Genomic DNA, 16,036 nt, shown 5'->3' on the forward strand with positions numbered 1-16,036 from the left:
CCTCACTGATTGCGGTCCTTTGGTCAGGAAATCAAGGGATCCAGTTGCAAAGGAAGGTGTTGAGTCCCAGGTCCCAGGGTTTGGTGATGAGTTTGCTTGGAATTATCGTTTTGAAGACAGAGCTGTAGTCAATAAACAATTGTCTAACTTAGGTGTCTTTACTGTCCAGATGCTCCAGAGATGAGTGTAGGGCCTGGGATTTGGCATCTGCCGTAGACCTGTTTTGGCAGTAGTTGAATTGCAGTGGGTTGAGGTTTTCTGGGAGGCTGGAGTTAATGCATGCAGTGACCAGCCCCTTGAAATACTTTGTGATGGTGGATGTCAGAGCCACCGGGCGGTAGTCATTAAGGCACATTACCTTGTTTTTCTTAGGTACCTGGATGATAGTGGTCTTCTTAAAGCAGGTGGGAACCTCAGATTGAAGCAGGTAGAGGTTAAAAATGTCTGCCAGCTGATCTGCACAGGATGTAAGGGCATGGCCAGGGACACCATCCGGGCCAGATGCTTTCCGCGGATTCACTCTCTAGAAGATTGAGAATGACTGCCCACATCTTCTCAATCTATCTTCAGAGGTAGCATTATGGTATACTCAACTGTGCCTTTTATCACAGTTCCACTAACCTTAGGATAACTGAGTGTTGAAAACTTCACACAGTGTTTGTGTGACCTAAAAGAATCTCTTGTCCAAATTCAACGCAATTTCCTACTTTGTATTCTTTTCTGAGGTGTTGGCATTGCCGGCAAAGCCAACATGTATTGCCTTTCTCCAATTGCCCTTGAGCAGGTGTTGATGAGCAGTAGCCTTAAGTCAGTGCAGTAGATGTGTTAATTTTGGATAGAGGCAGGAAATTTTTTAACACGACAATGAAGAAATGTCAGCTGTATATTTCTGTGCAAGACAGATGAGGGAAGCCTATAGCCTGGCAGTGTTCACTGTAGCTTGCTGTGTTAGTTCTCGCAGACACACACTGAAGCCACAGTATGCTAGTGGCATAAAGCATGACCACTTAACATGGTGGATGGAATTCCAGTGAAACATTTAGCTTTACACTGAATATTGAGGTTTGATGAGTATTTTAGCTGCTATTATCCAGGCACGTCAGGAGTGTTCTGACACACTCCTGATTTGTGCCTTGTAGATGATGGAAAGTCTTAAAGTTGGGAGATACTCACTGCTGAATGTTTTTACCTCTGAGCAGATTATTTTGTGGCAGGTCCAATAAACTTTCTGGTTTTTGGTGGTCCCCAATGGGGGAATGGGGAGATGGACAGACTTGCCAGTTGGAGATGATTATTGCCTGATTTCTGTGACATGAATGTTGCTTGCTGCTTAATAACCAAAACCAGAAAGTTGTTTAGGAGTTGATGCCTGTGGACAAGTTCTGTGATATCTGGGGAGTTGTGGTAAGAATTGAACACTGTATGCATCACTGACTATCCACACTTGTAATGAAGGGAAGTTCAGATGAAAGGAAGGTCATTGAGGAAACAATTGAAGGCTGTTGGGCCAAAGATATTTCCTTGAATTCCTGCATCATTATCCTGCAATCATGTTCTGTTCCACTTGTTATAACTGCAGTTGTGGTTACCTTTCCCTCTCATGTCCACTGGCTTTAATTTTGCAAGGGTTCCTTGAAACACCACTAAGTTGTTTGCCGTCTTCGTATCCAGGACAGTCATGTGTTTCACATCTGGAATTCATCTGTTTGTCTATGTTTGGACCTAGACTGTAATGAAATTTGGAACCAAATACTCCCGGGGAAGTCCAAACTAGTTAATGATGAGTAAGCATTGCTTGAAAGCACTGTTGTCAATACCTTCATTCAATACTTTGGTTGATGTTTGAGGGTGGATTGGTGCAGCAGTGATTGGGCAGTTTACATTTGTCCTGCTTTTTTCAGTGTCATACTCAGACAACTTTGCACACTGTGGGGCAGATGCCAGTGTTGTAGCCATTCTGGAAGGACTTGGTTCAATGTGCAGCTGGTCCTGGAGCACCAGAAACAGGATTGTTGGCATTCAGCACTGTAGCCAGCACCATTTCGGGGCTTGTGGCCTTTAATATATCTAGTATTCTTAGAGTCATAGAGTTGTGCAGCACAGAAACAGGCCCTTTGGCCCACGACATCCATGCCGACCTTTTTGCCATCTGCAATGATCCTATTTGCTCGCACCAGGTCCGTAAACTTCATCTTACCACCTGGAATGAGTCAAATTGGCTGAAGACTGACTTTAGTAAGGACTTCAGGAAGAAGCCAAGATGGATTATCCATTTAGTTCCATCATCTGAAGATGATTACAAACCCTTCCTCTTTCTCTTATGCATTTGTGTTCTGAGCATCATCTGCAAGAATGTGGATGTTCATTGACCCACAGCCTCTGAATTAATTAAGGTCACCATTCAACTTTAGATTTTATCCATTGATGGTGGGATCACATACCCCTGTTGACAACATGCTGCTTTTGGTATTCATTTATGTAACCGTGTGTTGTAGCTTTACTTAGTTGGTTCATTATTTTTAGGAACACATGTTGATACTCCCTGCAAGCGGTCCTCCACTGTTCGTTGAACTAGATTAGTTTTCCTTGATGGTAAGGTTAAGATGATGGTAACTTTACTCCATCAGGCTATCGATTGTGATGGAATACAACTGCTATTGTCAACAACACCTCCTGTATGCCCAGCTCAGTCCACTAGATCTTTTCTTTTCCAAATGTGTTTCATTTAACACAGTTGTAGTTCCACATAACACATGGTGTTTTCAGCATAAAGATGCAATTTCATCTCCACAGGACTCTGCAGTGGTCTCTCCCACCTCTGTTGCCATGAGCAGATGCATCAGCAAAAGCTGGCTTGGCGAGGGTAATTGGGAGTGGGTTTTTCTGTTTTGTTGATTCATTCACTGACTGGCAACTGTATCCGCGGGGGACTTGACTGGAAAGATCAGCAGTGGAACAATTGAGACACTTATCCAATGGACTTTAACAACTCCTACCAAAGTACTTATTTCTTATCTACTGTCCTTAAAAATAAAACCCAGAATCACATTTATCTTCCCTAACATTTTCTAACTGAATGTCAATCAACCTCCCGACCTAAATCGTTTTTGTACTGTTCTGTTAAAATAAATCAGCATTTCCCAGTAATGCACTACTTCATTTTTCTCCGCTTCATATTACAACAGTTCTATTTTGAAGCAAGCAACAAAATGTGAAGACTTCATCTCATGGATGAGGAATTTTAAATTGCAATGTTTCTGTATTTTCCTCTCTGTTTAAGACACCAGACTGTGTTTCCAAATGGCCTGGTAATGTTAGAGATTGGTGGTGGCTATGTTCCCTTTTATTGAAATGTAGGCATTATCACTTGCAAACAAACTTCTTTCAAGCATCTAAGTGAATGTATTTGATTTGTTATTTTTCCCCCGCAGAATGTTTTCTTTAAATTAGTTCCTTTCTGCCTTTTTATATTTTTGTAATTGTTTCTTTGAAAGTCACAATCACATTGTGGAATGTAGTACATTTTTAACAAATAAATGTGTTGGAAAAATGTGAACAGTTAGAAAACCAGTAAATACCATGTCAACCCTTTGGGAATAGGGTCACATCCCTGTTTAAGGTCAGCTACTACTTTGGACAAATGGAATTCACCTTATCAGCACTCAACTGTATTAAAAAGTCTAAGCTATCAGTGGGTGAAAGGAAGCATTTTGGACAGTTGGGTTTAAAAATAGGTTTTGTTAGCAACAGTGATAGCATTAGAACATTAACTAAGAAACCTGATAGCTATGGAACGGCTGTGGGAGGCAGACGTGACTGTATCTTGTGAAGAGATGTGGGAGATCCAGAAATGGAGATTTTGGAAATTGAGGGTGCTGTGACCCCTGAATACAGGACAAGCAAGCCAATAAATACAACTGACATTTTTTTCTTGTGATTCCAATGTGTGTGTTGCTTATGAGCATATTTTCATCTGCATTCAAATTTGTTTTTTAATTGCAGAAACACAATTCAATTTACACCTACTCAGATAGAAGCAATTCGAGCTGGCATGCAACCAGGCCTTACAATGGTATCATTTTGCTTTTACTTATTCAAACTCCTCCAATTTTAACAAGTTTTGTGGGCCAAGTTAATTTTGCTGTGATGGTTGCTTTCATTATTGCTGTCTTTCTGTGTTTCAGGTTGTAGGACCACCAGGTACAGGAAAAACTGATGTGGCGGTGCAGATAATTTCTAACCTGTATCATAACTTTCCAGAGCAAAGGACTCTCATTGTGACCCATTCCAACCAGGTACCTTCACAATAAGTGCAATTTATATACTTGTTCAGCTCATATACTGTCAAGCTTGAGAAATTTTAATGACGGTATAATGTGTCGTACATGCCTCAATAAAACTGTTATTTATTGATTATAAGTTGTGCATGAATTGCCCTGAGAAGGTGAATCATTCTTTAAGAGAATCTTTCACTTCTGACTTAAAATGCTGTTACCAGTTTGGATTTATTTAAATGAAAACTCCTTTTATTTTTATTTTTGGTAGGATGGTCGTGGTGGATTGTATTTGAATCTAAATAATATTTTCTTTTCCATCTGGACGGTCCATTGTCTGGACCTTGCATCCTTAGTCAGGCATATGACAACAAGTGAATTTCAGTCTACCCAAAAAACATGCCCAACGGTTTCAGAAGAGCTTCTAAGCTGCATAAGTCTGATTTTACTTTTTTTTCCCCAAAATGTCATTTGAAGACATTCCAGAGAAAACAAGTTACAGTTCCATTTCTACATGACCTTGATGACCAACACTGAAAATGTGTGTCATTGGGTCTTCACTAGATTCTAAAATAAATTGCAAGCAAGACATGGCAGTATTCAACACAGTTTGCATGCTTTCCTATTGCTTTAATGCTTGTAGTTTCAGTGCTTAGATGGCCAGTTTAAATGTGTGATTTTAATTTGTACAGTTCAAAATCCTGTGGAAGTACCTTTGTTTAACTGATAAATGAAAAAATATGTTACATTAGTTTGCCTCATTTATACATATGTAATTCTATTATAAATCAAATATGTTTTTCTGTTTTGTGTCAAGATTAAATAAGTTACAAGGTAGAAATGTGTGTTCTTAACCTGCATTGAAGTGAAGTTTGTTGTGCTCACCCACTTCTTTCCCAAGATAGCAAAATTTAATTTTCCTTGTAATAATCTTCCAGATTTTGAAAATCCATTCCCTATTCAAAATTTAATGTTTTTAAATTAATTTTGGCTTTCTTCCCTCCAGTACTGTTGACATTTGACTTTTAAAAAAATAAGTTTCAATAAATTATCACAAAGTGATTATCTGTCAGGCAATATATTAAAAAGTATCGATAGTCTGGTCGTTAATTGCTCAGAGGCCAATTTTAAATCCTCATGCTGCAGTGAGGTAAACTGAGTACAGCAGCCACTTGATTGATTCAAGCTATTTATGAATGCACGAAGTAGTGCTGTTAACTTAAAATACAGAAGTGTAAATAATCAAAATCATTAAACCAAACAAACAAGATATTTTTTTCAAAAATAACATACCTTCCCCTTTGCCTCCTCATCCTTTGCCGTGATCCCTCTCAAAATTAGTGGGGCCTGAGATTGTGCATCAGGTCAGACCTAGCACTGGATTCCAGAAATTATTTCTCCCAAGATAATGCCAGGGAATCTCAGCAAGACTTGACTCCACATGGAGTCATGCAGCAGAGTGAACGGACTTATTCAGTTTTCCAAATTTGTTGGGCTAAATCCTGAGCTTGTGTGTTTTTACAGAAGCTATGCATAAACTTGCAACTTATTTCAATTTTAATGGCAAAATGCTGGTGTCTCTGATCAGAACTATTGGCTAAAGTCAGTACAATCTGGCTTACTCTCTTGATATTCCATTGTATCACAATATTGAAGGACTGCCTTGTCCTTAGAAAGTGCATTGATCCATCTTTTAATTTGTAGCATAATTCCTAGCATGGTCTTCCCCAGTTAAGTTGCCAACAGGGTTTCATGTTTCACCAGCAATTTTAGCTCCTGCTTTTTAAAAAAAAACTACAATTAAACCTACAGGTTTTTAAGGAGGAATCTTAGGAAAACCATTGTTGTATGGACATGATCAATGACTGTTGGCTGTGTAAAACTGAGTTTTAATTCGAGAAAGTTCCTAGTCTTCTACCTACATATTAATAGATGGTTGAACAAGAAGCAATGCATGTCACCTTGTCAGCGCACACATTCTGCGCAACATTTGTTCACATACTGAGTATAGCCTTTTGGTGTTATTTCAGATACAATATGAATTGTTTAAGTACCTAATGACAGATAGTGTGTTGCTCATTTTTCATAATTAGACTGCAGTCACTGGGGCTCATCTATTGATTTCTCAAATAAATTAGGGACGAAAGACAAAGGCATATTGTGCTATTGTGTAATTGGATAGGAACTACACTTCAATATGGTTAATTCAGCAGCTTGATTTCTTCAGTAAAGTATTACTCAAATCTTCCTAAGCTCATCACACTTTGACAAACCTTTAGGCTTTGGCAAACATGGCCAGCTACAAAAAAAAAGATTGTTAACAATTTCTAAGATTTTAGCATGTTGAACTTGCCTCCAACAAGCATGAAAGTTGTAGCAGAGGAATTAAAAACAGATCAGTCCAAGGTCATGATAGGACAGAGGTCTATCAAACATTTGGCCAGAATTCAACAAAATGCTTGTCCCTTTTTGCTTTTAACAGAGATGTCATGCAACAACTTGATTTCCAGTTAACATGAAAGATGTTGTGAATTATGGAAGATATTTAGGAATTTACTTTCAGATTGCCTCCAGAGAGACGGGTACAAAAATGTGGTCTGTTGCATAAGTGCAAATATCATTTCGGATGAGATGTTAAGCCACTTACTCACCTGCCCTTTCAGTGGATGTAAAAGAAACTTTGGCCTATCTAATAGGGTATCAAACCATTGCTGTTTGTAGAAAGTTGCTTCCATGGGATTAGCTACTTGTTTCCTACATTTCAATAGTTACCACACTTCCAGAGTACTTCATTGACTAGAAAGCACTTTGGGACAATCCACAGCTGTGAAAAGTGGTGTATAAATAGAAGTATTTCATCTTTCCTTCTTGTAAGGTAGACAGTTTTCTGATTTTGTGCAGAAGTGGATTGATGCAAATGAATTTGACATATTATTCAAATAACTAAAAATACACAATTCAAAATTGACACCATTCTTGAGCCAGACTGATATCTCTCAACGCATGGAAGTGTTACAGAAATAAGTTCCTTTTCATAAGTTGCAGCAGCTGTTTTAAGTCTTTTTGAAAGTTATTCTCGCTTCTAAAAAACTCTGTCATCTGTTGCTGTCAATCTACAGGCTTTGAACCAACTGTTTGAGAAGATCATGGCCCTGGACATTGATGAGCGTCACCTTCTTCGTCTGGGTCATGGTGAAGAGGAGCTAGAGACTGAGAAGGATTTTAGCAGGTGAGAAACATGGAGTAGAGTGATATAATTGGATGAATGGTGCAACAGACTGAGACTAACTATTTGACAGTAATTGAGACTGTATATTCAGTGTTTTCACAAAGTTTCCATTTGAAGGATCTGGAATACTACATGAATGTTTATACCTGAAAAGCCAAACAATGATACCTTCTAAAAATCAGAATCAAGTTTTAGGAAATTGGCCTTTGAAGTTACTCTGCACGAGTATGAAGTGATATTCTTAGGCTGCAGAGTTTACATGAATCTGTTGTATAAATTCAGAGTCTAGTTGGTGTTGTCAGACTGACTGACTGTTAAAAATTTGCTATTTGGTTATCTTTGTTGATCATTATTTTACCTTCCAAATAAATTTTTAAAAGCCTTTTTAATGATTTGCATCATGTTATTCATATGAGGAAGTGTAAATTAAATATGAGTGAGATGTTTCATGATGAAAAACAAGCCATCAGAGGAATAATCTATTTTCTGTATAAAATCAGGACAAGGCAGCTTTAGACTATTTAATTAGTGGGTATAATTTATCCCCATAATATACAGTATACATTGCAACTATCTTTAGATAGTGTCTGTTGTTTGAATTCCTTGCTGCATTGTTGGTATTTTTATGAATTCTTCACTGCCATTCTGGTCTTGGCTTGCTTTTGCCTTTTTTAAGGCTGAATTTCTGGGTCATGCTTCAGGAGATATGGACCAAACTGAGTGAGTGGGTGAGAACATGGCAGGCAGAACTTAACTGGAAAAATATTGGGTAATCCACTTTGCTTTACATAATAAAAAAAACACATAATGGTGCTGATGTTCAAAGGGACCAGAGTGTGCCCATACTGAATTATTGCACTTTACATCATAAAGCTCTATTTCCTAGACTCCAGTGATGTGTTTGGTACTTTTGATTTTGTAATAAATTTTGTTACCTCATTGTCTTCTGTGTATATTTGGTGATCAGATGTCATGAGCTATGATTGCACAGAATAACCTTTGCTCACTTATGTGATTCTTCCACCTTTCATTCCCATTCAAGCAAGAATAGAACAGTGAAAGCATTAAAATGAAGGTACTGGACAGCTGGAAGCATTCCTTCATTGTTGCTGGAACTAAATCATGCAATTTCCTGTCCAAAAGCACCGTTAAGAGTCCCTTCACCAAAAGGACTGTATCTGTTTTAAGTAGCCACCTCATCAGTACTGTCTCAAAGGCAGTCAGAGATGGGCTGTCTTTACCGGTGATACCCACATTTTCCGAATTAATTGGGGAAAAAAAACACTCCAGCCATCATACCTGTTATCAATGAAAGTGCTTGAAAAGGTGGGTGCTGCTGAATTGCTCTTAAAACTGACATTGCATTGGGTAGGTTGTGCGGCATATCCAGCAATGTAATCCTTCACTGTTCTCTGCCTACAGGCTACAGACTATAAGATGCAACACATCACACAAGAAGCGCTTAGTGAAATGAGAGAGTTTATTTTGCAGTTGCACTTCTCAGAATGATATGACAACAACTTTGCATGGTTTGTCAGATCACAAGATTGCGGCTGAGGGGACATAACACATTTTTAGGAAACGGTGCTATTCGGAAGCAGGGGTTGAAACATTCTACACTGTTACCCTGCTTGGTGCTGCTCCATGAAGTACTGCTTTGTTATAGTGCTTGTGGTCATCCAGTCCAAACATCCACTGGTACATACTGCCCTGACCTTTAAAATAGGTATCTGCTCAATCTGTGCACTGCTGTGCAAGAAACCTGGATACCTGGAACCTGTTGCAAACTCCTGCTCTCCCTGTTTCTGTGTTGAGAAGCTGGCTTGAAACCCTGCCCTGCACTGGAGCTCTCTACGATTGGCCACATTTACCTCAAAGGCCAGTGAACTTGTTACCTTAGAGAAACCTCTGGGCTAGAGAGAGCTGTACAGTCAAGCAAAAAGAGGGGAAGACAACTGCTTCCGTCACATCCAACAAGTGGTGATGAGAGAGACCGCTGGATCTGGGTGTAGTGCTGCCAATCCCCAGCAATCGCTCTCACGCACCGTGCTGGTTAAGATGCAGCCCTGAGCACCCACAGACTGCTGAGAGGCCACATCACCCACCCCAGCCCACCCAAGACCAGTCCTCACAAGCAGCCTTTCCGCACCGAGGGTGAGTAATTCATCACTGCATTAGTACCAGGTCCCTGACACCCAGACTCCCCGCAGAGCAGTACATAGCGACAGGGAGGGTCAGGGTTTGTACCAGTTTCTTAGCACAGCGGTGCTGTCAGTGATGCATCCCTGTACTTGTAATACTACAATGATCCCATTTGGCTCTGATTCCATTCGCACTCTCATTCTTAGGAATGCATCTTGGGCACTGAACAAGGTACCAGTGTACAAAAGGAACAGCTTTTCCTTGAATCTTACAGGACTGCGTTTGACATGGAAGTACTTTATAACAACACGCACAAAATAAAATTCACGAACCAGAGAAAGCAATTTTGCACACAGTTCTGGTGAACAGTTGGTGAAATTGAAGGATTGCTATTTTGTAATATATTTTGTACTATTTAAATGAATTCTAATGTAGAGTGAGGTGATGCATTTTGTTGGGACGATTGAGGAGAGGCAGTGTTGATACTGTTCTATGAGGGGTACAGGAGGGGAGGGAGCTGGAAGTGTGGGTGCACAAGTCATTGAAAGTGGCAGTGGAGGTTGAGAAGGCAGTTAATACAGATATACACAATTCTGGGCTTTGTCAATAAAGGCATAAATGCAGGGAAATCATGCTGCACATTTATAAAATACTGGTCTGGACTCAGTTGTATTGTGTTCAGTTTTGGTCAGCTCTTAATTGGAAGGATGTGGAAGCATTGGAGAGGACCCAGAGAACTACAAGAATGGTATCTAGAATGAGGGACAACAGTTAAAGAATATTGTGAGGCTGGGATTATTTTCTTTGGAGAAGGGAAGCTGAGGGAAGATTTGATGGAGCCAAATATAATAATGGGGGATTTTGGTGGAGGGGTTGAGAATTAGAGATAATGTATACAAAATGAAGGGGGAGAGAATTAACAGTGACATCAGAAATATTTATGCAGCGTGGTGGTTGCCTTGCAGATGTGATAAAAATAGGTTACATTGTGGCTACCAAGAGGGAATTAGATATAATGAGGAAAATGTGCAAGGCTATGGAGAAGGAGCTGGGGAGTGGAGCCCATGAGTTTCTCTTGCAGAGAACTGATTCAGACATGATCAGCCGAATGGCCTCCTCCTGTGCTGTAATCATTCCATAATTCCACAATAGGTACTTTACATGCTGTAAATTATTTGAAGTTGCTATTACAAGAGCAAACATGGCATCCATTTTACATTTAGCAGTATTCAATGAGTCGTGTCAAGATGAATTATTGATCTAATCTCTTTCTAATGGTAATGATTGAGAATAGAATGTTGGCCAAGGCACAAGGAAAATGCTTGTTTTACTTTGAAAAGCTTCTTGGTTCTTTATTTTTCTATTGTACAACTGGTTTAATTTCCTACCTAAAGGATTATGCCTGCATCAATGCAGCATTCTCTCAATCATTTATAGTGGAAGGTCAGCTGAGATTAGGTACTTGAGCAATGGAATGAAGTTTGAATCTGCAGTCAATTGAGCCAAGCTGATTACTTAGAAAAAAGCTATTTGTGTGTAATAATGGTTGTGATTTTTATGTATTGACTAGCTTCTGACTTTGTGAACCTTCAGATTTTACATAATTTCCACTTCATAAATTTTAGCTTCTGAGATTGGTGCTAAATTGTTACCTGTTTCACCATTTGATCATTAATTGTAACAGTGTATAAGCAGCACTGTATTTGTACTTGATTATAATCAGATATGTGATTTTAATTGTGTGTCAATCTCCATACCTAGCTACCACAATCTTGCTTGTTAATAATAGATACGGTCGAGTGAATTATGTGCTGGCTCGGAGACTCGAGTTGTTGCGTGAAGTAGGGCGATTGCAAGAGAGTCTCGGGGTTCCTGGAGATGTCTCGTACACCTGTGAAACAGCTGGACATTTCTACCTGTATCAGGTAAGACGTAGCTCTATCCAAGTTCGGTGCTCGGTGGCCTGATGATTGATTGATATTTTTATGTGCTTAATGATTTTCCTGTTTAATGTTTCAGTATTCCCCATGTGTTTGTATTTATGACCAATTGCATTGTCTGGTTGCATGAGACGTGGTTTTTATTTAAAATGTGCTGTACATGAGATACTGTTTTCTGAATAAAAATTTGTTTTAATCAACTAACGATACTTCCCGTCCCCGTCCTCCAGCCCTTTTATCTTCATCCAGATTTCAGCACATTGCCCAACTGGACTACCATTTTAAGAGATTTGTAATTCATATTTTAATTAAGAATTTCATTTTTGATATTGGGATCAATTTTTTTAAATTATATATAACATGAGGCACAGGTTTATTCTCAATGATTGATTCAGCCATGTATATCAGTACATTTGTTCTCTTTGTTTTCATTCAGGTGATGTCACGTTGGGAAGAATATCTTAGTAAAGTAAAAGCCAAAAGTGGAAAGTCTGGTGATGTTACAACAGTGTCTGAGCATTTTCCATTCCATAAATACTTTGCCAATGCACCACAGCCTATTTTTAAATGTCAATCATATGAAGAAGATATGGAAATAGCTGAAGGGTGTTTCAGGCACATTAATAAAATATTTACACAGCTGGAGGTAGGCCATATTTTTAAGAATAGCAATAACGCTTGTAATTTTCACTAACTTAATGTGTTGCCCAGATTTTCACCATTCGCGTAATGGATAGATATATAATTTGTTTTGGTGTTGCTAAGCTCAAAGTTAGCATTAATGAATGCACAAAAAGATCATGCATTCTGAAATGGGATCCCATGACATCTCTGTAAAATGTCAAATTTGTTGTTGTGATGTGCTGATGTTGATTATTTCTTTTTTGCCAAGTCATTTTAGCAATGCATGAAATCACAACCATAATCCAATTGTTAGTTTGTTTAATACGCTGAGCCTTGGATTATTTTAATAATTGCAAACATTTGGAAACTCTGAACTGATTAGAATATGAAAACCCCTTAAAGAGAGGCACCATTAGCAATAACAAACTAAGGTGGGGAGGAGAAGCACCCAGCATCATTGTTTGATGCTGGAATTATTTTTACTTTGTCCAAATAATTCAGGGTACATTTTCAAATTTCAATTGCTTAATAGCTCTGTAACCAACAAATGCAAGGCAGGCACGTTAGTAGATTTCTGAGAATGCAAAGATAACCACTTATTTTACTTTACTGTAAATAACTTTCTTAAATTCTTCGCCGTCAGCTTCTACAATAAACACACGGATTTTATGGGCCTTTTTTTCTCTGATATCATCTCATTAATTTCCATTGCTGCTGTTCTTCCTTTCCCAGCCCACCAACCCAAATTTCAAATTTAAATAACCCCAGTCTTAGCCCTATACAGACAGTGTTTGCTATTTTTTTCTTCCTATTTTCATAGGAAGAATTTCATATTCTTCCGGTCACATTTCCTAGAACTCTGTTTGAGTTTCTTCAATCGGGGTTTCTCCCCTGAAGTGGTATTAATATGACACATCAAAATCACTGATGGCATTTTATGTGATTGTGACAATGGTAATCTTGTCGTATGTCTTAGCAACTTTAACCATCCTCCTCCATTGCCTCACCGTTGTCACTCAATTAGGTGGGAAAGAACTCACCTGCTTATATTTTCAACTATTCAATTGGAGCCTCTGAGTCAATCGCAGAATTCCTTTGGTATCCCTGAAGGATCTATCTTTGGGCAATACCATTTCTCAAATATGTGCTGTACTTCAGCAAAATCATCTAAAATCATAGAATTGCTCTCCACATGTACAGTGGCAATACCCAGCTTTATGCAACACTGCTTCCCTTGACCATTCCACTTGCCCAAAATCTAGTACTAGATGAGCAAACATTTCTCAAAGTAACTAGATGATCAGAAGTTTCTCAAAGTAAATATTGGAAAGACTGAAACTATTGTCTTTGATTTGCACCACAAACTGCATCCTTCAGCTTCCAACCCCATCCCTCTCCCTGATCTGAATCTGAACTAAACTGTTGCAGATGTGGTGTCCTGTGGAACACTGGGGGAAGAGCACTTTACTGCTGACATAGATATGTCTAAAAAAAAATTTCTGCCACCCATGTCCTAACAAACACTCAGTCTTGTTCTCCTGTCCCTCTATGCTAGCTCGCCTACGTTGGCTTGCAGTAAAGCAGTGGTTTAAATTTTAAATTCTCTTCCACATTTGCAAATTGCTCCAAGGCCACACCTGAATACTAAGTCTGACACCAAATAGTGCAGCAGCATCCTAAGCATTTAGCTGATCCAGCAGAGATCAGTTTAACATTTCGCCCAAATGCTGAGAACTCCAACCATGCAACACTGAAGTGTCAAGTGTTCTGAAGTCCCAGAAAAAATAGAGTTATTAAAAAAAAAGACCCATGAATGTGGGTGGAACAAATGGTTTTAATAAAGAAGGAATGTCCGAAGTATAAAATTTATGTAATGGAAGTAAACAGGTAGATTAAGAGGTTGAATTGTGAATGGAAAATAGTTTGTATTAAGCAAAATAGCAAAGACTTCTATAAGAATGGAAGGGGTAATCATGGAAAGAGATCATTTACTGTCAGGAAGAGAAGGGTAGAGCTGTCTATGAATTTTAAGCATCGGCTTTTACAAAAGAGGTGAGGAGGACCTATTTGGAAAACAATAATACCAAGAATCTTAATGAAACATGGCATCATTGTCACAGGTTGTTACTGAGATCAATTGGAACATCTTTTGAAGAGGAATAATAAAGTTATATAGGTATAAGGATATAAAAAAAGACAAAATGAGATTAGAATTGTTTCAGCTGGCCTGGCCTTCTAAGCTGCAATTTCAGTGGACTTTCTTTGCCCCAGTATATCAGAAAAGGTTTACTTAATCTGCTCCAAAGGTGCAATGCTCCAGAAGAAGGATAAAACATTAGTCCTTACAGCTTTATTTTCTTGAGTAATGGATCTCCCATTCCTGGAGACCTGTAATGATTTGTAGATTATCTCAATCTACTTAATTTAAAATCTTTTAAAAAGTTGTAAGAATGAGCTTATTTTCCAATTTCTGCAAGTCGAGAATTTTCTGTACTTAGATGGTATTGAAAAGCCTGTGGATAAGCTTCAAAGTCTGCAATCTTTTTTACATATTTAGTCATTGTATTGTTTTGGAATACTTTCCTTTTTAATCTGATTCCTTTTTAATCTGATTTCTTGGAAATTTTTGCAGGAGTTTCGGGCTTTTGAGTTGCTACGCAGTGGACTGGACAGATCAAAATATTTATTGGTAAAAGAAGCAAAGATCATTGCCATGACATGTACTCATGCTGCCTTAAAACGACATGACCTAGTAGAGCTGGGCTTCAAGGTAAAGTGTAATTGAATCTTTTAATACAGTAGTTCTTGAAAGAGGCTCAAATATTTTAGAGCTGCTTATCTCTTGATACATGAAGCATGCTGTATTTTAAGCTTGTTCCTTTGTACAAAATAATTTGTGTACTTAAAGACCAAAAATGAAACCTTGTATTCACTGAATGTGTTATTTCTTTTCAAATATTTATTTTATTTATGTTTGCAATTTAGATTTGAAATTATAATTTAAATACAAAGCAGGCAGTGACTTTTAGATTGTAATCACATGCCATTCGATCTCAAATTAGTGGTGCCATGATATTGTAATATATGCTTACATGTACGAAACTAAATTTGGATTTTTTTGGCAACAACAATGGATCAACTAGAAAAATTAATTGTCGATATTTGCCACATTTTGTAAGTTATCCAAATGATGAGTTTTTACATAATGTAGAACAATTCTAATTCCACTTATTTTGCGTAATATGACAGACTTAACATAAGTTTGTCGTGGATATGATGTATTGGGAGAAACCATGTGAGCCAGCTTGGTCATGAAATTTTAGCCCTTGCACCATTCATAACATAATAACTAACTGGCAGTGATCTGAGTATTTTTAAAACTGCGTAACTCCTGTCATTGTGTAATTAGAATTTGAGAATTATGAATTTATAGCATCTGATTAATGAATATCATTGTTATACCACGGATTTGCTCTGCATTTCAGAAATACAACTAAATTGAATCATGATTTTGCCATTGTTAGTTCAAGGGTAAGGGGTGTTAAATTTGATAGGTCCTGAAAACAGATAATCACTGGATTGTCAGTTTGTCAATATCCACGCTCTTTTGATTGCAGTGCAGGAAGCACGTAAACTCTTTATAAAGCATGTTCTTTGCCTAACTTTTGAATCCTACGTGCAGTTCTTTCTGCAGGTATCTGCATCAAATGTTCTTCCGAATAAATGTTATCAAATCCATTCTGTAGATTCTGAACACTTTCCCCCAATGCCAATGTTCCTTTTGGCTTGGTTTATTTGACCATTTTGTATTGTATTAGTACTAGTCA

The 16,036-nt window shown here is 38.2% G+C and overlaps 1 protein-coding gene across 1 annotated transcript in view; it reads left to right on the top strand.

Annotated features, from left to right (window-relative positions):
* aqr (aquarius intron-binding spliceosomal factor) overlaps nucleotides 1-16,036 on the top strand; it is a 56,709-nt gene that overhangs the window by 32,155 nt on the left and 8,518 nt on the right. Inside the window, 6 exon segments of the mRNA XM_052013700.1 lie at nucleotides 4,003-4,072; nucleotides 4,185-4,295; nucleotides 7,394-7,503; nucleotides 11,435-11,570; nucleotides 12,022-12,231; nucleotides 14,842-14,979. Of these exon segments, the coding sequence (XP_051869660.1) occupies nucleotides 4,003-4,072; nucleotides 4,185-4,295; nucleotides 7,394-7,503; nucleotides 11,435-11,570; nucleotides 12,022-12,231; nucleotides 14,842-14,979 (775 nt within the window).

The sequence above is a fragment of the Pristis pectinata genome, chromosome 1 (assembly GCF_009764475.1).
Source record: "Pristis pectinata isolate sPriPec2 chromosome 1, sPriPec2.1.pri, whole genome shotgun sequence".
Taxonomy (NCBI): Eukaryota; Metazoa; Chordata; class Chondrichthyes; order Rhinopristiformes; family Pristidae; genus Pristis; species Pristis pectinata.